General features: G+C 40.1%; 1 protein-coding gene across 6 annotated transcripts in view; it reads right to left on the reverse strand.

Annotated features, from left to right (window-relative positions):
• DOCK9 (dedicator of cytokinesis 9) overlaps positions 1-27,670 on the reverse strand; it is a 222,893-nt gene that overhangs the window by 71,304 nt on the left and 123,919 nt on the right. For 3 of the 6 annotated variants that reach the window (XR_002098921.1, XM_019524531.1, XM_019524530.1), the window contains exons 33-39: positions 26,344-26,464; positions 22,949-23,082; positions 17,739-17,853; positions 15,616-15,682; positions 11,280-11,327; positions 8,995-9,131; positions 2,273-2,388 (exon numbers count right to left, since the gene is read on the reverse strand). Coding sequence is in view for 5 of the 6 variants with exons in the window: in XM_019524531.1 (XP_019380076.1) it covers positions 2,273-2,388; positions 8,995-9,131; positions 11,280-11,327; positions 15,616-15,682; positions 17,739-17,853; positions 22,949-23,082; positions 26,344-26,464 (738 nt within the window). In the remaining variant the exon portion in view is untranslated. Of the gene's footprint in view, positions 1-2,272; positions 2,389-8,411; positions 8,456-8,994; positions 9,132-11,279; positions 11,328-15,615; positions 15,683-17,738; positions 17,854-22,948; positions 23,083-26,343; positions 26,465-27,670 lie in introns of all 6 variants that reach the window. The other 3 variants (XM_019524534.1, XM_019524533.1, XM_019524532.1) reach the window with 2 other exon arrangements.

The following is a 27,670-nucleotide window of genomic DNA, read 5'->3' on the forward strand; positions in this document are numbered from 1 at the left end:
ACTCCAAGATGAACATGGGCCACCAATTTGGGGATGCAGTCAGGAAGGCTAACCGCACCTTGTCATGCATCCACAGGTCCAAGGAGATGATCCTCCTCCTCTATATGACATTGGTCAGGCCGCAGTTGGAATACTACATCCAGTTCTGGGTGCTGCACTTCAGGAGGGATGTGGACAACATTGAGAGGGTCCAGAGGAGGGCCACTCGCATGATCATGGGGCAGCAGGGCAGGTTGTATGAGCAGAGGCTATGAGACCTGAACCTGTTCAGCCTCTACAAGAGAAGGCTGAGAAGGGATCTGGTGGCCATCTATAAACTGGCCAAGGGAGACCAGCAGGCAATGGAAGAGAAGTCCCTGTTCTCCTGAGCACTACTGGGAGTAACAAGGAATAACGGCCATAAGTTGACGGAGCGTAGATTCAGGCTAGATATCAGGAGGCACTACTTCACAGTCAGGGCGGCTAGGATCTGGAACCAACTTCCAAGGGAAGTGGTGCTTGCTCTTAATCTGGGGGTCTTTAAAAGGAGGCTAGATGAACACCTTGCCGTGGTCGTTTGACCCCATCATTCTTGCCTGCCCACGGTAGGGGGTTGGACTTGATGATCTGCTCAGGTCCCTTCCGACCCTCCTACCAACTATGAAACACTTGGAAGGGAAGAAGATGATTAGGAACAGTCAGCATGGATTCACCAAGGGTAGGTCATTCCTGTTCAATATCTTCATCAATGAACTGGAAGATCGGATGAAGTGCACCCTCAGCAAGTTTGCAGATGACACCACGAGGGGGAAGTAGTAGATACACTGGAGGGTGGTGCTAGGATTCAGAAAGACCTCCATAAATTGGAGGATTGGGCCAAAAGAAATCTTATGATGTTCAATAAGTACATGTGCAAAGTCTTGCGCTTAGGAAGGAACAATTTCAGGTACTGGTACAGGCTACAGACCGACTGACTAAGCAGAAGCTGTGCAGAAAAGGACATGGGGGTTATAGTGAGCAACCTGAATATGAGCTAAGGGTGTGCCCTTGTTGTGAAGATGCCTAACGGCGTACTGGGCTGCATTAGTAGGAACACTGTTAGCAGACTGAGGGGAAGTGATTCTTCCCCTCTTATTCGGCACTGGTGAGGCAACAAGTGGAGTACTGCACCCATTTTTGTGGACCTCACTACAAAAAAGATGTGGACAAATGAAAGAGAGCCCAGTGGAGGACAACGAAAATGGTTAGGGGGCTGGGGCACATGGATTTATGAGGAAAGACTAAAGGACCTGGTCTTACTTAGTCTGGAGAAGAGAAAACTAAGAGGGGATTTAATAGCAGCCTTCAACTACCTGAAGGGTGATTGGAAAGTGGACCGAGCTAGACTGTTCTCAGTGGTGGCAGATGACAGAACAAGGAGCAATGGTCTCAAGTTGTAGCAAGGGAAGTTTAGGCTAGATATTAGGAAAGACTTTGTCGTGAGAAGGGTAGTAAAATACTGGAATAGGATACCCAGAGAGGTTGTGGAATCTCCATTGTTGGAGGTTTTAAAGTCCAGGCTAGACAACGCCTTGGCTGGAAGAATATAGTTGGGGATAGTCCTGCTTAGACCAGGGGGCTGAAAAGGAGCTCTTGGGATCCCTTCCAATCCCAAGCTTTCTATGATTCTATGACTCTATGGCACTAGAAGAACAACATACATTTTGCTGTTAGTTTATCATTGTCTAAATTTAATGATTTAGATATGAGGAGTGTGGGAAAGGTAAAAAAACCTGGTGGACACCAAAATGAGCAATAAGGCTTGACTGCAGTGGTTCTGTTTTAAGAGTTTATATCAACTGAACAATAGGCTTTCTGGGTAGCATGGGGAACAGATCCCACTAAAATGCTGCATGTTAATGAGTCTCTCTCAACCTACCTACATACAGCTGCTGATATCAGGGTGATGTAAAAATGAAGGCTGTTTACATTTAAACAAAACCAGTTACTGGAGATTTTCTCTTTGAATTTATAAAGCTTCAGTTTGGTTTTATACTCCTTACTCCATCAATATTCTTGCCAACTTGAATGGTAGTTGTGTTAGAGACTGCATGACATCTGATCACTGATATCAGCAAATGGAGCTTTATATTTTAATAGTCAAGTTTATTATTAGCTCTTCTAGACCACTATTATGAACTATCCTCTCTATGTATGTAACTATAAACATTATTAGTGTCACCCTATGGGATATTTTTAAAATACATTTCCCAGCAAGTATTTTTGACACATCAAAATCAATTCAAGGACAAACCTTAAAAGCCATTGTGAATAAAGATAAAGTCTCCAGAATCGTAAGGCAAACTTCAGTGGCAATATTGGCTTCAAGTAAAGATTGGTGAAGGACATCTGCATCTGAATGGCCATAGCCTGTAGAAATTTAAAATAAAGTGTTACTTTATAAAGGTTTGATATGTAACAACTTTTTTAATGCTGAGAAATCAAAAATTTCAGAGACATTCTTCAGCAGGAGAAGCTTAAGGAGAAGTAAGGACTTGGAAAGAGGTTACATTAGAAATAAAGAGTAATATTTACATTTGATACATATTTATACACAAAATGTTGGCATGGTATTGAAATATATAAAAATACTAAAGTGCAAAAAAAGTGTTCAAACAGCATTAAAGAATTAAAATATTGGGTTTAGATGCTTGACAATATAATAAAAAAAAATCTCTTTTGCATATAATACATAAAAATATATACTCCAAATAAACAGTCTATTAAGATAGAGTTACAGACGTTTAGGATAAATTTACGATTGTTATAATTGTTGAAAGACAAGTATTAAAAAAAATGTAGAAAATTCAGAGTTAAAGTTAAATTTTAAAAAAAATCCAAAAAATGTATTAAAATTGCTGCTCGACACCCAAACAACCCCAATTTTGCCCTGTATCGATCCCAGAGATTAACCACATGCTTGAACAGATTATTTTACTTTTTGTTGGCCCAGATGAGTAACATCCCTGGTGTTACTGTACTGAACTAAGATTTGTGAATCTGTCACTGAAAGTCAGAGAGTTCCAAATACGGTCTAGCAGCTTTAAGCCCACCAGCAGCTACACAATGCTGTCACAGCATAACAGATTAAGCTAGGTTTATCATCATTTTGCATCAACAAAGCAATGGAAAGGAGACTATACCATGGGCAGGCAAAGTCCAGCCCATGGACTGGATCTGGCCGGCAATGGACTCCATTTCCCAGCAGCCTCTGCCCACATGGCTAGGGCTGGTCTCCATGGATACCCCTGCCCCAGCTAGGCTGTGATAGTGCAAGGCTGCTGTTGCCATGGAGACCAGCCCCAGCCATGCTGGCAGGGTGCACAGCAGAGCAGGGCAGGGGGCTGCTCCAGAGCCGTGGGAACTTGCGGCACAGACAGCTTGGTCCGGGGCAGGGGCAGAGCTGTGATCTTCAGCCTGCATCCTTGGGGCAGCGGTGCGCAGGCAGCGGATTGCGGCTCTGCCCTGGCTTCTCGCAGCAGTGGCAGCGTGATCCCAAGACAGGACAGAGCCGTGATCCACTGCCTGTGCACCCCTGCCCAGAATGTGCAGGCTCTGCCCTGGCCTTGACCAAGCTGCCCATGCCACAAGATCCCAGGGGCTCTGGAGCACCCTGCCTTGCTCTGCCAGTGCAATTAGGGCCTGTCTCCATGGCCACCCCAGCCTTGCTATCACAGTGCAGCTGTAGCTGGGGTTCCATGGAGACTGGCCCCAGCCATGCAGGCAGGGGTTGCTGGGAAATGGAGTCCAGCTGCCAGTCAGATCTGCCTTTTTGCCCGCCCCTGAACTATTCCCTCTATGTCAGGGGTGTCCAACCTTTTTCAACGTGGGGTTGGATCATGAACATTTTATCACCCAGTGGGCTGGCAGGAGCGAGCGCTTGTGTGGCCTGTCCACTCCAGCCACAGCCTTGGGGCACAGGGGTGCTACCTGACTCGGCCGTGTCCTCCCTACCACCTAGGCAGCCTCGAGGATGCTCCCACACCTGCGCACCTGGGCTCAGCAGCCAGGAGGACATGTGGGGACTCTACAGGGGGCCGCGGGATGTGCAGGGACACCCCCCTGCTCCCTCTCCCCCAAGGCAGCCTGAGCCCAAGCCCAAGCGGCAGGGGTCCCCTCCCTCCCCGGAGCCTGTGACTCACCACCCCCAGCGCAATGTCTGCAGGCATGGGGGGATGTGGAGGTGGGAGTGGCGCCGGCTTCCTGCCCCAACAGCCACAGCAGCAGCAACAGCATCTCCCGCAGGCCTGGCCACAGCATCCCTCCGAGCCAGCGTCCACGCCCCCTGAGCTGGCCCGCTGCACTGCAACCTGCTCCAGCCCACGTGGCCAGCAGGGACCAGTGCAGGGTAGGGCCGGCATGCAAATGAGGAAGGGAGGGGCGGGGCTAGGAATGGAAACCCTGCACTGTGGGAGAGGGGAGGAGCTGGCATGCATATGAGAAAGGGAGGGGTGGGGCAAGGAAGGGACACCATGAAATGAAGGCGGGGAGGGAAGGAGCTGCACTGCATCGGCAACGTCAAGCTGACACGGTGCGTGCGAGAACCTCGGCCCTTCGTCAGCCCTTCAGCAGCTATTAGGAAGCTGCTGAGGGGCTGGGGGAGGGAACGAAAGTAAACAACGTCTACTTTAGTTTCCTGTCGCAGCACCACGGGCCACAGAAAATGGCTTGTCAGGCCACATGTTGGACAAGCCTGCTCTATTGTCCTCCACACCCATGCTAACCCCATCACCATTTTCCTTTCCTTTCTGTACTCTAGTTCCCTAAGTACAGAACCTAACTGCCCTCTATTGATATCTAAGGTAATGGGTTTTGTTTTTTTAAAGAAACGTTTAGAATTAAATGGCTATTTTAAGAATTAAAACTAACGTTAAAATTATAATGCATCAACTCAAGACAAGAAAGAAAATGGTATGATGTGATAAATGTTAAACTTTTAGCAACAGATTCACATGTTCTCTTTGGCTCATGCCATTCTGAAGCAACTGAAAGTAGCCAGTTAATCTGAATGAACAGCTACTTTGTATCACCAGAATGTCCAGAGTACATGCCCCACTTTCCTTCTCGTCTTCCACCTCCCATTTATTCTCCTACATGTATATGTATATCCTCTGGTGACATGGAGGGAATAAACTATGTATGGTATAAAGTACTGCATTTGGAAAGAAATATTGAAGACTGATACCCATTTTACCAGTATTTTTCATACTTGAAAGTTTATCCATAAACCTCTGCAGATGGAAAAGAAAATGACAAAGAACTGTCCTTTTTCAAAATGGTCACCACCTCCATTTTTCCCATGGGCGAAAAAGCAATAATTATATTCACCAGTTATATGGTAAGGATGTAAAGGAATAGAGGCATCAGCTATTTTTATTAAGAGCACCTTGTGGTTTCAGAATCATTGTTAAAAATTTAGAGACAGTGGCCACTTTGACAAAAGTCAATTTTTTGCCAGGTCCCTGAAAACAATATCCACCTGCCTCTAATAAACAAACATGTTTTAGTGATGAAGGAAAATAGCAAAAAATGATTATTATGCCTAAATAAAACAACCCCATTGACAAGATTTTAGGGTATTTTCATTATATTAAGGTATAAGAAAGGTTTCCCAAGAACCAAATGTGTGGGGCCTACTGTTAGGCGGGGTTAGAAAGCACAAGATAGTAACAGAACAGTAATAGTAGTTCACTAAGATCTTTCTATAAAATCATGTATTTGGTAGTAATCATTTTCCAGTAAAGGTCTGTTTAATCCTACTTTTGTTTTTCCTTCTCACTATTCCATTTTATCAGAAGTTTAATATATTTAAAAAAAAAAATTAATTGCTTTAATTCTCATATATTGGACTAATAATGGGCTACACTGAAGTGTCTAAGTGGCCCGAGTCATTACTTCATTCATAAAAATATGTTCCAATTAGTAAATGATCGGCAACAGAGAAATTTCTAACCAAGTTCACAAACATCCATCTTGACAATTGAATACAAATGAACTGGAGGAATTCACCCTAAAAGCAGGTAACATCCTTACTGCATATATGTCATATATCCAGCACAAGACATAGAAAAGCTTTTCTAATTATGAACAATAAAGATTACTTTTGTATAATCTTGTCAAGATACAGACAGGATCAATTATAAAACAGAATATGAAAAAGAAATTTCTCATTTTTTCCTCCATTTAATTTTAAATATATATTTTTATTTAAATATTTTTTTTTATAATTTTTTTTTCCAATATAGAAATGGAAGCTAAGAAAAGTTGAAGTCACCTAGATGATATCACCCCATAAAACTTCCATTTCTGTGACTATTCTGCTTACCATGGGAACTAAGACTGATGCTGCTGCCCCAGGAGCAGCAAACAACAGTGCCTGTAGATCACTGGGGTTGGAGGCTTCCCTCCCACCCCTGTGGCAGTGGGGAAGGGAGAGTGGAAAACAGGGCTCTTACAGCACTACAAATGCACATCAGTTGATGGCTTGATCTGCTATGTTTATTTGACCCTATCATGGACAGATCCAGCATTTACTAAAAGGGAGGGTGTGGCATTCCACCCTTCCAACATGGGGTATGACAGCAAGGTGTCACTAGAAACTCCAGGTCGGTAGGGAACACCAGGGAGTCAGTGTATGAACATGGAGGGAAGGGAAAAGAAGGGGAAGAGAGGACCTCTTCCTCTGCCAACATTGCTGTTGCTGTCCCCAGCTGTCTAGGGGCAGGGCGGGGCAGGGCAAAAGAGGGGGCCAAGCTGCTCCTGCCTTGTTTCAGCTGGGTGTTCTGGGAAGCAACCATATGGAAGGCTAGGCTTGGCTGGGGACAGTGGTGGCGACATGCAAGTTCCTCCTACCAGTGCCTGCTGGCAGTGATGCCTGACCTGTATGGCCCATGGGCTGGATTAGCAAAGCCAGGTCTGTCTGTGGGCTGGATCCTATCTGTGGGCCCAAAGCAGCTGTGCAGGATGCAGCCTAATGTATAGGAATGGCCTGCCCAGGGCCCATTCCTGCATGCTAACTGCCACTGTTTCCCCACTGCCAAATTTCCACCTCTGTGGGAAGACCTGCAGGCCAGATGACATGGCTGTGGGCTGATCTGACCCATGGGCCAGGGTGTAAACACCCCTTACATGCGTCATACAAAAAGTACTTAAGAATATCAAGGATGCCCAGGTAAGCTCTCAAAAAGTGACAAATGTTAAGAATTAAGCTGGATGAAGAAACCTAACTCTTCTGCTATGGCACTGTTATCAATTCAGGGATCCTGGTTTTCTATAGAATTTTAAACTAACTAATGATATAGCCTATGCATATTTCATTCAGTAAAAACCTTGCAAAACTCATTTTATAGCTGAGTTTGCTCTTGACATGGAACCTTAGTTCTCCAGCTGTTTTCTTAGTAGATTAGTTTTGATACTTCAATGGTCCTAAACGGGCATAGACTCCTTTTGGAAAGGTGAACTTCTATTTTAACTGTTACTGTTTTATTCCTAACTGTCTTGGTCAAATTATTTTTGTTATATTTGGTCTTCCCTTAACATAGCCAATGCATTGAAAATGATGTAAAGATGGAAGCGTTGAGGTGATGCTGTTGCTGTGATGGTCCAGGAAATGAGAGGGGCAAAAATTCTTGGTAGTGATAACTATTATCGGACTAACTGCATAGTTGGGATGACATGTGCAAGCTTTTGGGTATCACAGGACCCTTCCTCAGGCTCATTTATGATGTTTACAGTGTAAAACCAGTATTTTCAATTTACAGAAAGATCACATGGATAAGGATTGCATAAGTGGATACTTTTTTGCCTTAAATTAATTACAGTTATTTAACATGTATATGACATGACAGCTGTATGAACTATGGAAGGGGTATACACAGAAAATGTATAGTTAAGTTGGCAGGCAGTACTTTGAAAATTCACAATGACAACAGGAGATGGAAAAGCAAGAGCAGCAGAAACAGTGTTGCAGACCAAACCAAGAATCCAGAGCCACCCACCCCATAGAGAAACATGCCTGAGTTGCAACAGAACCCGTCGATCTCGAATTGGCCTCTGTCATGCATCTTCAGACCTACAGATAAGGCAATCATGGAAGACAATCATCCTCGACTGTGAGGGATTGCCAGTGATGATGATGAGTTAAATTGAATAATACTATCATTGTACATTACTACGTCCAGTCTCAACACTGCATGACTAAATAACATGTTTTGTTAGGTTAGATTACCAATGTCTGGTTTTGAAACTGCATGAAATTGAAAAATGAAGTAGAAACAGTAATCTTTCATGGTTTTTAATTTGCAGTTTAAAATCAACGTTTAAAAAACTCAATATATTTAGTTTTCAGTTAAAGCAGTCCTATGCAAGCTGACTACAACCTGATTAAATCTTACCATTGTCTACAGAAATTCCAAGCACACTTGATATTTTTCTCACACTGAAAACACAGAAAAAGTCACTTCATTATTGGGCACTTTTTCACTTCCACATAAACTAAATCATGGACTTTACAATTCCTATAAAAAAATTACAATTTATATTTCTGAGTGATATCAAAACACGGAGACATGATCAACAAAGTGCTAATTACAATATTTATATTATGTTTTTGTAATAGGCCAAAATTAAAGAAAAAAGACAAATAAAATAATTGCATAAAAGATATGGTTCAATAATGAGATACGAATCCTCTCAGAAGAGCAGCAGAAAGCATAAATGCATGCAATTTAAAAGCCAATACAGTAAAAAAAAATGAAGAACTTTAATATATGTTGTAGTTAATCATGTTCCATATCATGTCATCACCCACTATCACTCTACCACAAAGCAGGAACAAAATGCTGAATTAGTTCCATCTAACTAATTGACTAGAACAATAAAGTCCATGAAACGCTCTGGTGTGGCACTGGCTTTTGCCTCTGGTGTGTGGTACTGGATGTGGATGGCAACGGACTGTTATGATGTCATGGAACTTACTGTGGTTAAAAGTGAGAGAGTTATCCAGGCTGCTCAGCTGCTGCAATCTGGCATGCATCATTCCTGTTCTGTTACGGGAAACAGGCAATGTCTGAGATTTTCGATCATGAACTATGGATCCCAACCCCTCCTGGTTCCTGCAAGGTGAGTGAAATGGGATAGAAGCAAAAGTTAGACATGTCAAACTGCAGCAAGATAGGGAGAGTTAGTTAAGCCATTACAGCACCAAAAGTACTAAAAAGCTGAACTATAATGCAGCCTATTTATTGTTTTATGTTGGCTAAAACCAAAATAGGCATCTTAAAAAGCATTATGGCATTTTTTTCTTAAAATACTCATCACATGAAAGCAAAAGCACGCAAACTGCTGCTCCTGAAATATTTACTTTACTTCAAAGCTTTCAGCAATGTTAGGCTTTGATTGTAGCTCATTTAATGATGATGTTCTGGAAACAGAACAAATGAAAAAAGCACTAATTTATTTTGATTATGGTAGGGAAAGATATTAGAAAGATGAGGAACAGTGAAACTAGAAAGCACACATGCAGTAAGAGCAGGAATTAACAGAGGCATTAACACCTGTATCTTACCCAGGCAGGAAGGGAGAAGAGCCATATACTTTGTTAAACTTGTCAGCAATCAAGTGAAGAAAACAGAAAAGTGATGTGTGTTAGCAACCAATACAGGCTAACTCCCTATTGTGTACCACCACCAGAGCTGATGAGAAATGAAAACCAGTGCTGGAATTACATACATCCCTTAATTGAGAGTTTCTATTTTGTGTATTTTATCAGTCCATGCATTTATGATGATACAACATGCTTTGATGTGATATCCACATGGCAGATTTAAATTTGTTTGCAAAACTCAATAAACCCACAGAACACCAGAGACTTGTATAGTTCTACTAGTTAAATATAACATGCAACAGAAAGAAAAATTCAACAAAAATGCAGAGCAGTCTTCTTTATGAAATATTGTAACTCATTTTATCACAAATCAGTTTTATGCATTTTAGTATTTCTATAAATCATATATCTTAATTTTATGGTCAATTATTGCTGAAGCTTCTGAAATACATTAAAGCACAAAGCATCATGAGGTCACAATCTAAACTGAGAAGCTACAGATCCATCAGATCCATTTTGCTACTTCTTTTCTTTTCTTTTTTTTGCAGGGCAAGGGAGCAGGAGAAGGAGAATGGGGAAACAGACAACTTTTTGTAAGTCCCCAAAAATAGATGTATATACATAGGATAGATTAATAATTAATGTTTAAATTAGGATGAAAGTTTACTACACTGTTCTCTTTGTTGTAAGAAAAGATATTACGTTCTTCTGAAAAAAATCATTTAAAATCATTATGATTTAAGTCTTTGTTAGCCACTCTAGTAGTGGGGTCATCACCCACTGGTATAGGAAATAAAAATGTTAATTCAGTGGCCCTATTGAAATGTTGATCTTGAAACAATGGGATTTTCACTCAAGTTTAAATTATATTACAGTGTTCTTATAATATGTGTTGGGAACAATATGAAAGGCATGTTTACTTAATTAGAAAAAATGGTAACTCCATATAAACAGGTTTAGAAACAGGTTTATGGAAATATACTGTAGATTACGGGCCAAATTCAGACCTCAGATAGATGCATGCAACTCCTATTGATTTTCCACAGATTAAGTGTGCTTAAAGGGAGCAGCCAAATGCATCTGATTAAGCCTATATGCATCTGATTAACAAACTTAGCATACTTTTTTGAAAAATATACACCTAGGAACTTTTTTTTTTTTTTTAAAGCTTGTTAAATGGCAACTGAAACTCAGTCTTTAAAATGCACAATACTAAAATTCAATTTGGTAAAAGTACTAAGTAGTAGCGCATACAAGAAGGTTCAACTAATACAATGTCAAGGCTTAAATTATTATTCAAAATAGATTAAATCACCAGCACACTTGCTATACTGGGACACTTTTAAGAAAAATCTATCTGCATTAAAATACAGCTCCTCAAAAATAAAAAATCTATATATATAAATATATACACACCAAAACGTTTACATTTCTAGCATTCTTAAACAGTAACACTATTGTCATATAGCATCCAGAATAAGACTGTCAATTGTATAGCTAATTACTTACCTTCAAATTGCTAGGCATCCCTGCACAATTCTTCCCAATTCTGCACAATTGTTATACAATGCATTTTTCATAAAACATAAGTTCGTAAACTATACATACTAGATCTCTTTAGAGGATAAGACCATTAACTCTAAATTATACACAGTACCTGGCTATATATCGTTTCCCCATGTACTGGAACTGATGCAAGCACACTCTGCAAAGATCAAATAAGGAATCACTGCAGCAACATTTAAAAGGACTTTTTACACAAGCACACAGGAATTGTTTAACCACTACTGGTCTGTTTTCTAAACCCTTACCCCACAGCTCTTTCTGGATGAGCCTTCATTTTAATGGTTTTGACTCATAAGATATTCCTATTATTGTAGCCCTACCCTTCAGCTAAGTAGAAGTGGATGTGGGGATGTGGCTCCTGAAATTAGTCAGCGCTGGTTCCTGATCTGGCCAAACTGGCACAACAGGCTCTTTGGCCAAAGGTAAATATGCTTCAGTAGCATGTCTATTTCTTGTTACCACAAATCAAAGTAGGGAGATCCAGATCTCACTTTTTTGCTAGGGACAAAAGTTACACATAAACAGATTTAAGACATCAGAAAGTGGTTTAAACCTGTAACAGAATGTAAGTTCAGGGCACATAAACTAGTTTCAAAATGGCTGAAACTGGTTTAAGATAAACCTGGTTGCATGTATTATCAAGCTTAACTGATTTGGGTCAAACCAGTTTATGAAACTTCTGTCCCAGACCCTTTCCCTTCCTGGTTCAAGGTGTCAGTCGGTCAGCATCCCAGCATGCTTTCCAGCTGTCTGCTCCATCAGAGAAGGGTGGGGGGAGGCAGGGACTACCCCACCCATGCCAGGCAAACCCTGGCTGGGGTCTGGGGCCAGGGGAGGGGGGTGGGTTCAACACCCCTCCCCCAGCTTAAATTTACAGCTGGTTGCAACTGCGGACTACAAATCCCAGAGGCACCTGGAAGCAGCCCTACCTGTGCCTGGAAGCAGGAAGAAGTGATGAGCAATCCCAGTGTGATTCTGGACTGCAAGTCCCAGAGACCTCGGGGGCCACAAGAAGCAGCAGCAAACACACAGCTCATGCTGCCAGGGAGCCGTGCTCTAGCATCCCCAGGCTTTTGGCCTGAGCCACTGCAGGCATGTGGCTGCATTTCCTGAATCAAAAGTTAATGTGTGTCTAGTTGTTTTTCAGTTTAATCTGAATCGATTAGACAGAATCAATTCAGCCTCAGGCTTTTTGACTTCTGTAGTCAGCCTTTGAGAAGAGGTAAGAAAAACAAAAAACAAAGGGACAAGAAAATTAAGTACACACTATTCTTAAATAATTATTGAATGCTTCTACAACATCAGTGCCTGGCTTATCATGAATAGGGCTCCATTGTTTTCAGTGAAGTCCATACACGTGCAAAACCTGGTCCCTTGACTAATAAGGTCACAGTCCAAGAAAAGGACATGCAAAGAAAGCACAAAATGAAAGATACAAACAGATCATTCAAATACCTAACGTCTATCACCAATCCCATTCTCTGCAACGTTTTCATGATTATTTTTCTCATTTCTGCAAGACTCGTATTTACTATAACATTAATAAGAGGTGTTGTGGCAGAACTTTTTCCTTAAAAGTGAGTATCTTCTCAAGTTTTATTAGAGGCAGTGATAACCATACATCTTAAAATACTTGGAAATCTGGTTTAAGATGCACGTTATATGTCCACAGGTTTTTTAAAAAAAATACTATTACTTGTTTTGGATTCAATAGAGAAATATTGTGAAAAGATTTGCTTTACATACACTTTGCTTTCGTCTGAAACAATTACTGAAATATAAACGTGATTTGAAAATTAATTTTTCAAAATCAGACCTCTTTCAGTGTAAAAAAAAGTCTTAAGTGAAGACTTGTATTGACAATCCTTTTATAGTTTTCATTTTCACTAATCTACAAGACACTTAAAAAAGAAGCTCCCCCCAAACTATTCTAACTTACTCATTAGAAAAGATTAAGTCTACACTGAAAGCTATTTTTCAGGGCTACTGAGTACTGTAGCAGACAAAGGATACTTCTATCAAATCTGGAAACAAAACTATGAGAGAAACCAGTCAGACTCCTGGTAGCAGGGGTGGTTGCAGAACTAGCTATTCAGACAATCCTTTAAAGTTTTGACAGGAATTTTTCTACTCTATATTAAGAGCTCTAACTCCCACTCAAACTTCTGTTTACCGACTTCACTGGTCCTGTGCCACTCATGTCTGCATTGCTGACTTCTGGCAAGCTTTGCCTTTTTACTAAGGCAAGCCCCACCTCCTTGTTCACTAGCCTGCAGAGACTTCCTGCCAGGCCCATTTATTTACACAGGTTTATGTCTGAGGGGATCGACTTTGATGCCACTTTTTGTGGAATGAAAGAAGGGTTTTTAGACTTCAAAATATGGTTTAAATGATGTATGAAGACGTATTCAGAAAAAACACTTCTACCAAGACATTTATAGTAAAGTCTAGCTGCTGCTGTTCTAGTTTGGTCTAATGAATAACAATCTGGCTTGTATCACATTAGACCAGGGGTTGTCAACCAGGGGTACACATATTCTTGGGGGTACCTGGGAAGGTCCCAGGGGGTATGCGGCAGCAGCATGGAGAAGCGGGGGCACTTCCATTTTCACCAGCGGCATTCCTGGTTTTGCCACCAGTGCTCCAAGGTTTGCCATCGGTGGTTCTGGTCCCCTGCCCCACCACCCCCACTCATGAACTGGCCGCCGAGGGGGACCCCCCTCCCACCACCCATCGACCAGCCGGGGGACTCCCTGCTTCTCGACTGGCCACTGAGGGTACACCAACCAAAAAAGGTTGGGAAACCCCTGTGGTAGACCATTAAGGCTAAGTCAAAAAGCCCAAGGCTGAATCGATTCAGTCTTCGCAGGTTAGTCTAAACTGCAGAGATTAAACTGAGCATCCCTTGAATAGCTGCTGCTTCTGTCTCTCTCTCTCTTCCCAGCAGCTAAAATCAGCCCTGAAGAATAAACAAAAGTAAAAGTGGCCATTGCTATTTCTTTGTTGAGGAAAGAGGCTAACTTTAGCTTCTTTTTTCTTCTAAAAAAAGCAGAAGGTTGAGAGTAACAAAGGAGGTAAGCCAGCCAATTTCCCTTCCAGAGAAAGTCAGTAACAGTAATCATTTATGAATTATAACTCCATTTTACTTTCAGTGATTTTGACTATAGGATTGATCTGAATGTACATGGAGGTCTGAAAGAAATGAGATTTTAAAAGGGAAGAAAGCAGTACTTTAAGTGCCCGAACCTGTTTAAGGGCCACCTTAATTCCCACAGATATCATTCTAATATTATAAAAGCCTTAACCCGTCTGTCTTTCTGTAATGCTTTATTCATGCTCTGACTGGCTGACAAACAGCCAGAGTGCGAACAAGCATTAGAACAGGAGCTGGCGGCAGTGGAGCACCGCCATGATGGTGGGGACACAGGGGATGGACGGTCCACTCCGCCCTGCTCCCTGGAGGCGGGAGTAATGGAGCAGACATAACAGGGAGGCTGAGCTCACCCCCCCTGCCCTGCTCCCTGCAGGTGGCAACGATGGAGTGAAGGGGTGAAGGGGATGAGGCCACCAGAGCTGGCCTTGTCCGTGCTCTTACTCCTTGTAGGTGATGGCAATGGTGATGTGGGGGGGGAGTGGTGTCAGGATACCGCGGGGGGGGGTGCAAGACCACCAGTGCTAGCTTCAGCCCACCCCTCCCCACTTCTGTCATCACCGCCTGCAGGGCCCAACGTGGGATGATGTGGCGGCGGTGGGAGGAATAGTGGGCATGCTGCGGCAGCAGTAGTGTGGGGAGGGGAGGAGTGAGCCCAGGTCCGGGACTGACGCAGGGGGAAGGAGAACCAAGCCTGAGCTGAGGGAGAAGCCAGTTTACTGCAGCAGTTGGGGGGAGCAGTGGGCCCGGCCCAACATGGCAGCGGCTGGGGGAGGGGAGGAGGGGGCCCAGTCCCACTCCTCACCCACCCCCAACTCCCCTGCGTTGGCTCTGAGCCTGCTCCTCTCATCCCCTCACCGCTGCCGGGTCGGCCTGGGTCCGCTGCTCCCCCCACCGTGGCAGCCCAGCTTCTCCCCACCCTTGGGCCTGGTCCTCCCTTGCATCAAGTCAAGGTCCACTCCTCCACTCCCTCTGCCACTGTGGTGGGGAGCAGGCCCAGACCCCAAGCAGCAGGAGGTAAAAGGGGGAGTGGGCCCAGACAGGGGGCACATAGGGCTCTGTCTCCACACGCTCTTCCCCCTCACCCCCCATCATGTGATGGGTAATTGGCTAGTACCTCTATACTGACTCCATAAGGTTAGTGTGGAACGTGAAATTAACTTCTAAATTCAAACTGATGGTGCCATGCTTTGGGTAACAAAATGTGAAATACCTACACTGAAATGATCAACAAGCAATGAAGGCACAGATTTTAGGAAAAGCTAAGAAAACTCACTCTGTGATTGTGAAAAAATCCATAAGCTCAGATGTTGCAGCCCTGTTCCAATATGTAAACAAAACATCTAGGAAAATGAAGAAGTTAAAAAAATTAATAAATAAAAACAAGTATTTAACATATAGTAATACTGGTCAGTTGGTATGAGTTCTCAAAATTTTAGGTGACAAAGATTCAGACAGTCAGAAAATGGTGACAACCTGATGGTTATTTTTTTTTTTTTATATTGTTTAATATTTTCATAGATTCATACTTCATTTCCTTGAAGTTCCTTTGAAAATTGCAAAGATATTCTCCTGAATATTCTTGTGATGTTACTGAATGTATTATGGCATGAAATGGCAGAGGAATATTATATACTTATCAAGTTTAGAGAGACTGGCTTGTTGAAGAGTTTTAAGAAAAATAGGGGCACCTGTATACATCACAGGGTTTAATCCTCATTAAATTAAGTAGGTTTATAAAATTTAAAAACTTGCTTATTTTGGAGCATCGCATGAGAGTTTGCATGCACTTGGTGTTCAAACTAATTAAGCCTGGTGCCTGGCCAATGCTGCAGAAGAGCGGGACAGTCTCATGCTGCCCCCCTGGCCTGAGGCCCCCCATCCCGTGCCCTGCCACACAGCTGTATGAGCAGTGAGCCGACACATAGCACATGAAAAAAAAAGTGGAAGCAATTCAGAAGTGGCAGCAATTCAAAGGGGTGAGCTACAAAAAAGTCGCAGTGCCATCTGGTGAACAAAGAGGCTCATTACACATCTTTGAGTGCCTTTGCGTTTGCATGCAAAAAATCCATGGACATGGCACTTTAATTTGGGGTGAGACAAACTAAACTATGTCCAAGGGGTTTTAGTTTAATGCACCAGAAAGCCTTAAAGTGTCCAGAAAACCCACTTGTGCAGTCACACCATTGCAGCGCAAGGAAGGGCAAAAAACATGGCATGTACAAACGCCTTTGATGTTTGAACAATTATTGAAGCAACGCATACATATGTTTCATATGAAGTGCTCAAATACGAGGGATTCTGAACTGTGCATTCTGGAATATCATATACTTCAAAATGTAAATAAAATATTGAAAAAGATTTTTTTTGATTTTGCTTTGTTCCTCATAATGTATATAAAGTCATAATGATGTGGAGTGTAGCAAACTAAATAGCATTAATTGTGCGCATATGTGTAAAACAGACAAGTACACACAAGTGTCAGTGCACTCGCACATTTCTATTTTCATTCCTAAAAGCTGCCCAATACTGATAGAGACAATTCAGTCCATTAATTTATTTGGAAAAGTAATCATTTAATATGCATTGAAAACAATTACGCATTTAATTCAATCTAGTACAGAAAATTTAACTTCCACATTACAGGTCTTGGTATTCTCGGCTTGAGATAAAATTTTGGAAATCTACAGTCAAAGATGATGATAAACTGAGCTGTTGTCTACGAAATGTTGTGCACCTCTGTTGTATCCCTTACAGCTTTAAATATGGTAAATTATAAACTATACTTTAGTCAATTGTTATTCATTTGCTAATTTTATTAGTCAGTATTTTAATTATATGAATTAATGTGCAAATTCAGATTATCTTTGAAAGCCATTACGTTACTCAAATTCATGGCACCATATGAATAACCTTATTATATTTCATACTATAAGGCTATTTAAGGCTCGTGTCTTAAGAGAGTGTGCGTCCTCCAGTCAAATACATGAGTATATCACAATCTTTAATAGATTTGCTCTCACAATCATTGTACTTGTTTTATTATTTTAGATGATACAATTCACAGTAGCCCCATGAGGTAAGCAAGCACTATAACCCCTGTTTTGCAGACCAGAAATGAGACAATAAATGATTGGCCCAAGGTCAACAAGATGCCTGGTATAGGAGAGACCTCAGCTCGGGGCTCATGTAGTCGTATTTAATGTTTTAAACTGGGGTTTGATTTCATTGCTCAAATATGTTAAGCAGCTATGTAAAATGTAGTCTTACATATAAATAGCTGCATATAAGAGGTTTTACATAATATCACAACTATTATCGACAGCATTCTTTAAGCTATTTTTAAGTTATATTTATAAATCACTTATAAATTAACAAAATGAAGTAGAATTTACCTACCATCCGACATGCTTCTTAAAATGTGAAGGAAACACATGAGCAGACTTTTGATCTCTGCTTGATCAAGTTTGTCACAGCGAATTAAAGAACTTCCTAAAGTGCCACTCTGTTGGTTCTAAGAATAAATAGGAGTAAATATGGGTTAAATTATCTGCTAAACTGATAAAAGCTAGTAATTTGGATGATCTTAGCTCCTGTGGAAAAATAAAGTCATCTCAGACTGGACAGAAGATCAAAATGCAAATACAGCAATGGGTTACTAAAGCATACAACTATGCACAAAATACATCAAACTGAAACTTTCTTTAGTTTTATTTTCTGAATGCATTTTTCCCTTCATGGGTAAAAGATTACTTGCCAGTAACTGTTATTCAAAATAATTACACAGAGGAAGCCACACTTATAGGAACTTTAGTGCCAAGTTAAAGTTCTCTAAAAGAACACAAGTAGTGCCGTATTACGTCAGATCAATGGTACACGTAGACCAGTATTCTATGTCCGACAGTGGCAGGAATTGATGATCACGAGGGAAAGCATATGAACAGGGTTTATCTGGAGTAGTGTATCCCTTGTTATGCCCCTCTGGCATCCACCATCATTGGTTTAGAGATACATTCCTAGTCTGTTTAGTAACTATTAATGGATCTAGCATCAATGAATTTGTATAGTCCTTTTTTGGGAAAACAAAACCAGGAATCGAGACTGTAGACAGATAAATCCATGCTCACACCTGTGGATTCTATTTTTCAACCGAGGCAACATGGAGCTCTGACTCCACAGAATTTTCTCTCTTTTTAAAGTCATAAATGAGAACTCCAAAGAACATGCAATGTTTGTGGGAAGCTTGCTTCAATACAATCATTCTTGGAGAACCTATTCCTGTCTTTATAGTTTCCCATAAATATAGGAGCTAACTAACAGCGATAAATGTTGACTAAATACTACCCAAACACTAGAACAACTCGGCATATCTGTGAAAAGAGCGTTTCTTGCATTTCTTAGACCAAGTGGAAAAATATAGTAAAGCCAAAGCATAACACACACACATTTGGTTTTACCTATTGTGAGTAGAGATGGCCTTCCTTCATTTGTGTGCCATTAGAAAAAATATAAAGATACTTGCAAGTAAATTTGCAAGAATACCTCCTAAAAGATCGAGGTAGAGAACAGCTTTATCAGTTGGAATTCTTGAACACCACACACATTTGTATTATACCACTGCTCCACAGTCTGCATGGATTCTCCGTAGGTTTTTGGTAAAGTTTAAGGGATTGTATCTGACCTGGATTTGGGACCAACCTGAGGGACTTCTGCAGCGTGTTTCTGCACCTGTGACCTCTGCACCTGCCAGAGTTAATCTGTAACAGTGCTCAGCCTCCTTGATATAGACAAGAGAAAGCTACTGACAGGGCATTCTTATTATAACAATAAACATAGCTGTGGCATTTACCAAACCCTTTTACATGAGATACCAAAGTCAACGATCTCCAGGATATGGCAATGCTCATCTTGCTTACCTGTTGTCTGAATGTTGGGAGGGATAGCATGGATGGGAAATTTTTAAGGAATCATATTTTAATTTTCCCATCTTATTGGTCATGTATTAAATAGTGTTGTTGTGCTTAGAATGCAGAGTAGTGATTTACTGGTAACTAGAATTTTTTGAAAGATACTGTCCACATATGCATTCTCACCATGTGTATACTCATGCCCTGAGACTTTTTGCCTTAGCAATAACCAGACCACCACAGCTCTGTACTACCTCATGATCCCATACTGAAGTGAATACAGGCAGTGCTAACTTCCCACCCCTCAGTTTCCTTTCAACTGCAAAGATCATATTATGCATGTGACTGAGGAAGAGGGAAAGGAGGGTAGAGTTTGAATGTGTATGTGGACAACACTTTTTGAAGAAAGCTGGTTACTGGCAAGTAACTTTTTTCTCCTTTGAGAAACTGTTTACTTACACACTCCTTCCCATTGTGAACTAGTATAGTATATCTGGAGGTGGGGCTCAGTGAACAGTGACTGTAGGACTGCTTCACCAAATGTAGAATCCACCCTGGAGACCCGTACAGTCACGTAGCTCTTGGTAAAAGCACATACTCAGCTCCATGTAACTGTTCTGCAGATATCACTTATGGAGACAATGGCTGTGTCTACATGAGATGCTGACTGCACAATCATTATTGTACAGTCATTTAGTACTTGCTTATACAAGTACTAAAATGACTACGCAGTAACCCAAGTTACTGCACAACAGTACTGAAGAATGCTTTTTTGAGATGCTACTGCACAATAGCCTAATACTACTGTGCAGTAGTGTCACATTATGTTTTTTGCCATGTGATGCTACTGCACAGTAGTATCAGGCTACTGTGCAGTCAGCGTCTCATGTAGACATGGCCACTGAGTAGTCACCAGACCCAAGTTACAGTAAAATGGGTCCAAATCACAGAGGGGGAGTCTACACTGGAGATCTCGTATTACAGTTTGTAACAGCCTGCTAATCCACATGGACAGCCTCTGGATTGATGCAACTAATGTGAAGGACAACTCCAGAAAACCTTGATCTGCATGACCGCATTGCCATAGAGGGACCGACTCTCTTTGTGAAAAAAATAAAAGTGAAAAATAAAATAAAAGGCTTGCTACTCTTCATGAAGAAGGGAAGAGACACTACGAAATTTAATTTCCAAAAAGCAGTGACTCGTATTGGAGCAAAAGCATATAGAGGGACAATTAAAAGAAAACAAGTCAAAGGCAAACCCAGACCAAAGCTCCAACCAAAGGCAAAGACCTCTCCTCCTTCATAATAAAAATGGATGAAGGAAAAAGAAACATTAAGAAATATTAAGAAACTTAATATTTAAGCAACAGGTAAGAAGAAGAGGAAATAAAAAGCAGTAGAAGCCAGAAAAGACTGAGTTGCAATATAGGCCACAAGAGCTATCAAACAGGAAATTCTCCATCTTCTACCAGGCAGCTGAGAAAAACTGAGGAGCAGGAAGAGGCTAGCACACAGGTGAAAAGAAGCATGAAGGACATGGATATGATGCACTCCACAGTTACTGCTAAGACAAAAATCTCCAGTTGAAGGCTCTACTCACAGTGTAAATGTGTATGCAAAGTGGTGTTGGTTTGGGACTGAACATGTAACCTGAGTCCCAGATTAGTCATTCAACAGTTAGGGAGTAAAAATGAATGCAGAATGAGATTTAATCCTAACTAGAAGGTACTGTAAAGCAGGGGGCAGCAACATCTACTTACATGCCATTGGCTTCAAGATTTTCACAATCATTACTGTACACTGTATTTCTCCTGACAGTACTCCTGTCAGGTAGGGAACTACTTTCCCCAACATTTTACAGAGGAGGAACTGAGGCACAGAAAGACTAAACTTATATGACTGATATATTAGGGAACTAAACCTGGTTCTCAGGCTAATGCCCTAGCCATGGAACCATCTTTCCTCTCCCTACTGTCTCTGAAGCAGTTTAAAGAAACTTAGATGAATCCCACAATCAGGGTTCTTTAAACATTTTCATGCATAATAAAAAAATTACTATCACTCTTTATTAATAAAATCCTTAAAACAATTAGGGAAAAAAATCTGTATGTTGTATAACTGATCTTTTCAAAGTTAGGTGAGTAGATAACTGAAAGGATTAGATATTACTCTGGGAAAACATTAACAGCATGCAGAAAGCAAAAATTTAAGCTGGAAGTCTAGGCTGGGATTTTCAAAGAGGCCAAAAGACTTAGGTTTATATTTCATTGAACATTCAAATTAAATCACCAAATTCTTAGATTCCTTTGAAAATTCCAGTTATATGTTTATCTGCTAGCAAAACTCTGCAAATTAAAACATGAAAACTATATAGTGGTCAACAGTTTTGCCAGTTAGCAACAGCACAGCCATTTGGAATGTTTTCAGTAAAAGAATTTTCTGTGCCCAAAATACTGAATAGTCCTATTTTATTTGAAAGAGTCTAAACCCACCATCCTATTAACATTTGTGTCTATACTTAAAGTGAAGCAAGTAGTCCTATTAATTTTACTGAATCCATTTGTTTAAAATTAAGTATGTGCAAATGCATCTTCAGGACTGGGCTTGTGTGACATTCTGGATATAAACTGCTGCTAAGATGTGGCAAAACTCTAGTCAACATGCATTTCACTCAGCCGCTTAATTATGCCAAACACACAAAATAAATCCCATATACTTCTTGTAACTGAAGACAGAGAGCAGCATGCAAAACTTTCTCTGGCAAAGCTGGGATTGTTAGAAGTGAAAAGTCCACAGTAATGCGTTTTTTCTTTGTTGAGTGGAAATTTTCTTCTTCCTCTCCACTAGTGCACATAGCATGAGCAGAATGCCTTCTGAGCAGTGTCTCTCTCTGTTACATGAAGGCATGGCAGGGTCAGGGGAAAAAGTTAAAAAGCGTGATATGTGCAACAAGGTCTAAGAAAATTAAGTGCTAACAATATAAGCTTTAAAAAGACATAACTCAACAGTTACTGCAGCCAAAGCACCTAAGTTTGTAACAGGTTTAAAATAAAAATAATTTAAAATACTTGACTCAATCTAAGAATGTTCCTTGCAGGGACAAGGCAAGGGAGCTGGGGAGGGGAGGGGAGGGAAGGAAGGATGGAAGAGGACACATTAGTTTGTTTCTAGCGTTTAGTAAGAATGGTGCACTAATTACTTAGACTAACTAGCCTTAAGAGTACAGTACTCGCTGAACGGGAAAGGCACTTGTACTTTTACATAGATAGGTTTGCACTTTTGAGAACCTAATCTTTAAATATTTGTTTTCCTGAACATAAAACTTAATATTTTTAGTGCTCTTATCTAGCAAAGCATAAAAAAACTACTCTCTAATAATCTCACTAACTTAAGGAAACCTGTTTATGTAATATGAAAAATATTCTGATATATGCAGTGGCAAAACAAGTCCATATGATAATTATTACAACAAAAAGTTTATATCCAATACTACCAAGTAAATAACAAGATATTTCACACGTGCTTTCTTTTAATGAAACACTCAGAGCCTGACTACACTCTAGAAGAATTATTAAAAAGACTCCCAGTATCTCCAATGGGAATGAAACCAAACTTCTAATAAATAATGGATAGTTTTCTAGTGATAATGAACTATATATTTTAACATAAAAAGAATTATACACAAGATTTTCTTTTTTACCTTGTCAAGAGAATTACTCTTGTCACTATGCCTTTCTGGGAGACTGTTTCCTGAATCTGTACTTATAAGAGAGCCTCTGGAGTCAGCATTTCTTACACAGTTGATATTTGGAGTTGAAGAGGTATACGGGGAAGCTAAATAAAATGAAAAAGAGTCTTCATATATAAGCTTACTCATAGAAATTTATATTCTCAAAGTAAATGCAATTTTTAGAAGAGCCAAATCTTATTCCTTTCAATATATTTGATAAGGCTTTAACAATTAATAATGATATCAATTCAACATCACAAGCATTTCACCATCATGTTAGGATGGTTTTAAATAGCATCCAGAAAGATTCACAGTAAACCATTCACAGTGAAGTAATTTCTCCCATTTAACTTGTTACTGAAACAGAAGAGCTGTTTAACAATAAAACAACAAAATAATTTAATGTAGAACTGAGGAAACCTATATCCAGTTGCAGGAGGACTTGAGGTAAATAACAAGTATTTTTTCCAACCGGAATGTTGATACGACATACATTAATGCTGACTACTTCATTTCCTTTTATTTCCTTAATAAAAAGAGACAGTACTATTGGTTGCTAAAGAAAGAAGTGATTTACTCATTAAGGGTAATACCATTTTTCAAGCAATAACAGCCTCGAAAGATGTATACTCTGCTTAGGAAAAAACCTGTTACTTGAGTCCACATTCTAAAACTGACTGGGGGGGTGAGAAAAACAGCTAAGACCTAAGGACAAAGCAAGCAAGTGGCAATTTAACAAAATGACTTTCCAACATTATCACCAGAAGTGTGAATGTTGGCATGCCCATCCCCAAGAAAGAACAAGAAATAACATAAAAATTGCATAAAAAGAACAGGTAAGCACTAGTTATTTTGATACCAGTAGGTCTAAAAGATCCTTTTAGAGATGGATCTTATTGCATCTCTAAAATGGCTAAATTTTTCCTGCCAGTAGGTGAAAAACTATGCTTCTTGCTTCAAGCATGCTATTATGTTGCACCCAGGGAAATACTGTTTATTCTTCCATTATCTTCATGGGCAGTTTATGTGGGCCTCTTCTTCCCCCTTTCTCAAAACCTAATCTTATTCCATCTTGTGGAAACAACATTATGTGAGGTTCTAGCTCAAGCCCATTTGAATCAGTGCATCTAAATGACAAACAGCATACAAGAGCCCAAAGGTGAGGGCATTTTTCCATCTCTCCTGCTGAAGTCAGGTTGTTTCTTTTCCTCCAGTGACTTGTATTTCTTTCTATCCAGTGACCCAGCATCAACAAGGAAGATGAAGGATGCTCCCCACTTTACCTAGCCCCAAACCGGCTCATTAGCATGCTACTGGAAGGTTCAAATCCCCTCCACATGGCAGAGGCATAGAACCCAGGTTTTCCCTTTCTGGAGTTGTGCCCCAACCAAAAGATGACTGGGCAAAATATGGGTGGGTGACTTCCTCCCCACTAAAGTCAAACAGTCAATTTTTCCTCTACTTAAAGAATCAGAGATTATCACGTGAAGTGCCAAAAGCTTACAAGCAGAACAGCCCTAAATCTATTTAAGGCAGAACTCTCTTCTCCACAGCTACTGAAGGAGTTTTGTGGGCCACTGGTTCTCAGACCTACTGGATGGCTCATGAATTATTTGGGATGTTGCTACCTGTAAGAGTGTATCTACACTGCTGCAGCTAAAACAGACATATCTAGATCAGTAACCAGTTCAGGCGTTACTAGGAGGGACAGCACAGAGTTTAGTGCAGGCTAATGGCCTAGGTATTTATTCAGCTTCTTGGGTGCAACAACAATATAGCTACACCCAAGTTTAGAATTAAACATGAGGTGGTCAAAGCCAAAGATATCTCTGAACAAACTTCAATAAAATGATTTAATTGATCCAGTAGAAATGGGGACATGAATCTATATTATGAAAAGCTTTGAACATTCTGGTCAGTAGAGAGAAAGATCTTTGGATGAAACTCAATAAATTTGCCTGACAATGTTAGAAAGTAAAGAACACGATGTTCAGCTATTTGCTTTTTGTATAGATTTCTGAATCCAAAGTATGAGCATAACAGTGAAATATGAATATTAAAAGTTTAGCTTCTCTGAACTAAGGAAGAAGGAAAACAGTCCGTCATTAATTGATCTCTCAAGAATAAGCAAACAGCTGTTTCAGTCTAAGCTGGAAAAATGTCAAGCAACTTGTTAACTAATATTTTAACTAATAGGATGCAAAAAACAACTCTGTCTTAATTGCAGATAAAGGCAGCCACATTTACTTGAGGGCTAGCCACAACCAGCTACCATTTTTAAATACAATTTGTCCCTATCCACGTTAGGTACCAAGTTGAGTTGTACCACAATACCCCGAAATGGAGTGTAAACTTGACCTCTCACATGGCAGTTCTGAGAGAGAAACTTCATGGGGTTTATCAGTTATTTCTGAGGATCTGGAAAAACTCCTCTGTTCACTCTTTATATCAAAGTTTGTGGATCTGAACTCAATTGTATTGATTTATCTCTCGTTAGACTGCCAAATCTTTATGACACCTATTCTGGAGGACTCGATTACAATACTTCTGAGATTTTTTTTATTAATGTTAGCTTTGTTATCATATCATTTGTACACATCAGAACACAAATATGTTTTGGTTCATTCTCCCCAAAGAGCTGAAGTTTTAGGTGTTCTGCTGATGATATTGTGAGCATATTTTTATTTATTAAATAACTACAAGGACTCACTGAAGTTTTCTAAAAGGGAAGCAAGTACATACAAACTAATTACTAAAACAGGACTGAAGGGCAACACTACCACCATTTAGCTTTCATCTACTGAGGATGGCTAAGTAAATAGCAGCTGATATGCAGCAAATGCCTATCCCATTTTACCTTGCAATAACAAATTTAGGTGGATGACTTGGCATCTGACTTAGCTCAAGTTCTTTTCTTATTTTGCATCAGATTACTAGTTTCATTTCTAATTTGTTCTTTTTCCAATTAGATTTTATTTGTTCAAGCAAAACAGTCACATGCAGGGAGATAGTTGTACTGCTTGAGAAAATGCTGAGCAACTTAGAAAAAGAGATTCTGCCCAGTTTCAGAGCTAGTAAGTTGAAATCCCTATTACTATGCAGCTACCATCAACAGCAATCCTTTGGATAATCTCTTATAAGCTGAGGTATTCTTTTGCCCAACCATGATTACCCCCAACTCTTTTTTTGCAATGCAATAGAAACAAAATGTGTGGGGGAAAGTCAATAAAGACTTTCACCAAGTTCAAAGTTTATCTTTCATAACAAGATCTACATGCCTTCACAACTTTCTTTTTAATATCACAACATTTCTTTTTAATACAGGAAAACAAAATGAAACTAGCAAGGACTTAAAAATGTATTACCAATGCCAGAAATAACACCAAACAGATCTTTGTGAAGGCTGTTATCCAATGTGTTTCCTGATTTTTGTGGTGTTACTACAGGATTTGCAGTAGGCAAACTGAGTGATTCATCTTTTGCGCTCTAAGAAAGAAAAACACACCTAAGTGACTATCATCTGCATAGCCTAATATTTAGAATTTCTATATAACAAAAACTATATTAATACAAGCAGAGGTGAGATATCTGACATTTTCATCGACCAGGGATGGCCTCAATTTTGTGTGTCACAGAGAAGTGAAATAAGACTGTAATATTATTGGTTCATAAATTCTAACATAGAAAAATATTTACTGCAACATTTCCTAGATAATTTTAGTAGCAAAATTATATATTCAAACTCACCTTATATTTGTTTAAATCATCCAGAAATTCTTTCTAGCAGAAACACTGCATAAATATTTCTCTTTGTTGTGTGACCTGATAATAGAAACTTTGCAACATTGGACTCAAACAGATATGCTGGATCATTGAATCTGGTGCTCTGGCGTCAAAGACATGCACTTTGCAAAATGCTGTTTGCAAAGTTATAGAGCTCCATCTTAAAACTGATTATTTTCCCCCATTACTTCTACTGAGCTGTCGTCTTCCTCTGATGGTTTGAAACCTTACCTTAGCATATAGCCCAAATTTATTTATGGCTAATTTATATGCATTTATTCTGTTGTTTAACTGAATTAGATAAAAGCTTTAAAAGGCCTTCAATATATGATCTATTTTGCTGAGTACCAACAACTACCACCTTTTTCTTTATTTCAACATCAAAAACTGCTGTTCCTCTGTTATTTAAGTATACACTTAATATTATGCAGGAGAATTCTCACTAACTTTCTGCATCTTAACTACAACTGTTAGCAGGGTCAGGGTCTACAATAAAAAGTATAATCCCTGAATAAAAAGTAAAGTTATTAAAATTTTAAATAGCATCTAGCTATTTAAAAAGTGTGCATTAACAAAGACTGCATTACAATTCAGATAAATAAGAAGGCCAATCAAGAACAACCTTCAGTCATTCAATCATTTCTATTTTTGATGGTTAGACTTTAATGTTGTTTCATAGAATCAATGAGTCAGAAGGGACCTAGACCGATCATCTAGTTCAACCCCCTGCCATGGGCAGGAAGGAGCACTGGGTGTGGCAGGGGTCATAAGACCCCAGCCAGGTGCCTATCCAGTCTCCTCTTGAAGATCTCCAGGGAAGGTGAGAGCACCACCTCTCTGGGAAGCCTATTCCAGGCTCTGGCCACCCTGACAGTGAAGTAGTTCTTCCTAATATCTAACCTAAACCTA

The sequence above is a fragment of the Gavialis gangeticus genome, unplaced genomic scaffold, assembly GCF_001723915.1.
Source record: "Gavialis gangeticus isolate Ggan-Ray unplaced genomic scaffold, GavGan_comp1, whole genome shotgun sequence".
In the NCBI taxonomy this organism is placed as follows: domain Eukaryota; kingdom Metazoa; phylum Chordata; order Crocodylia; family Gavialidae; genus Gavialis; species Gavialis gangeticus.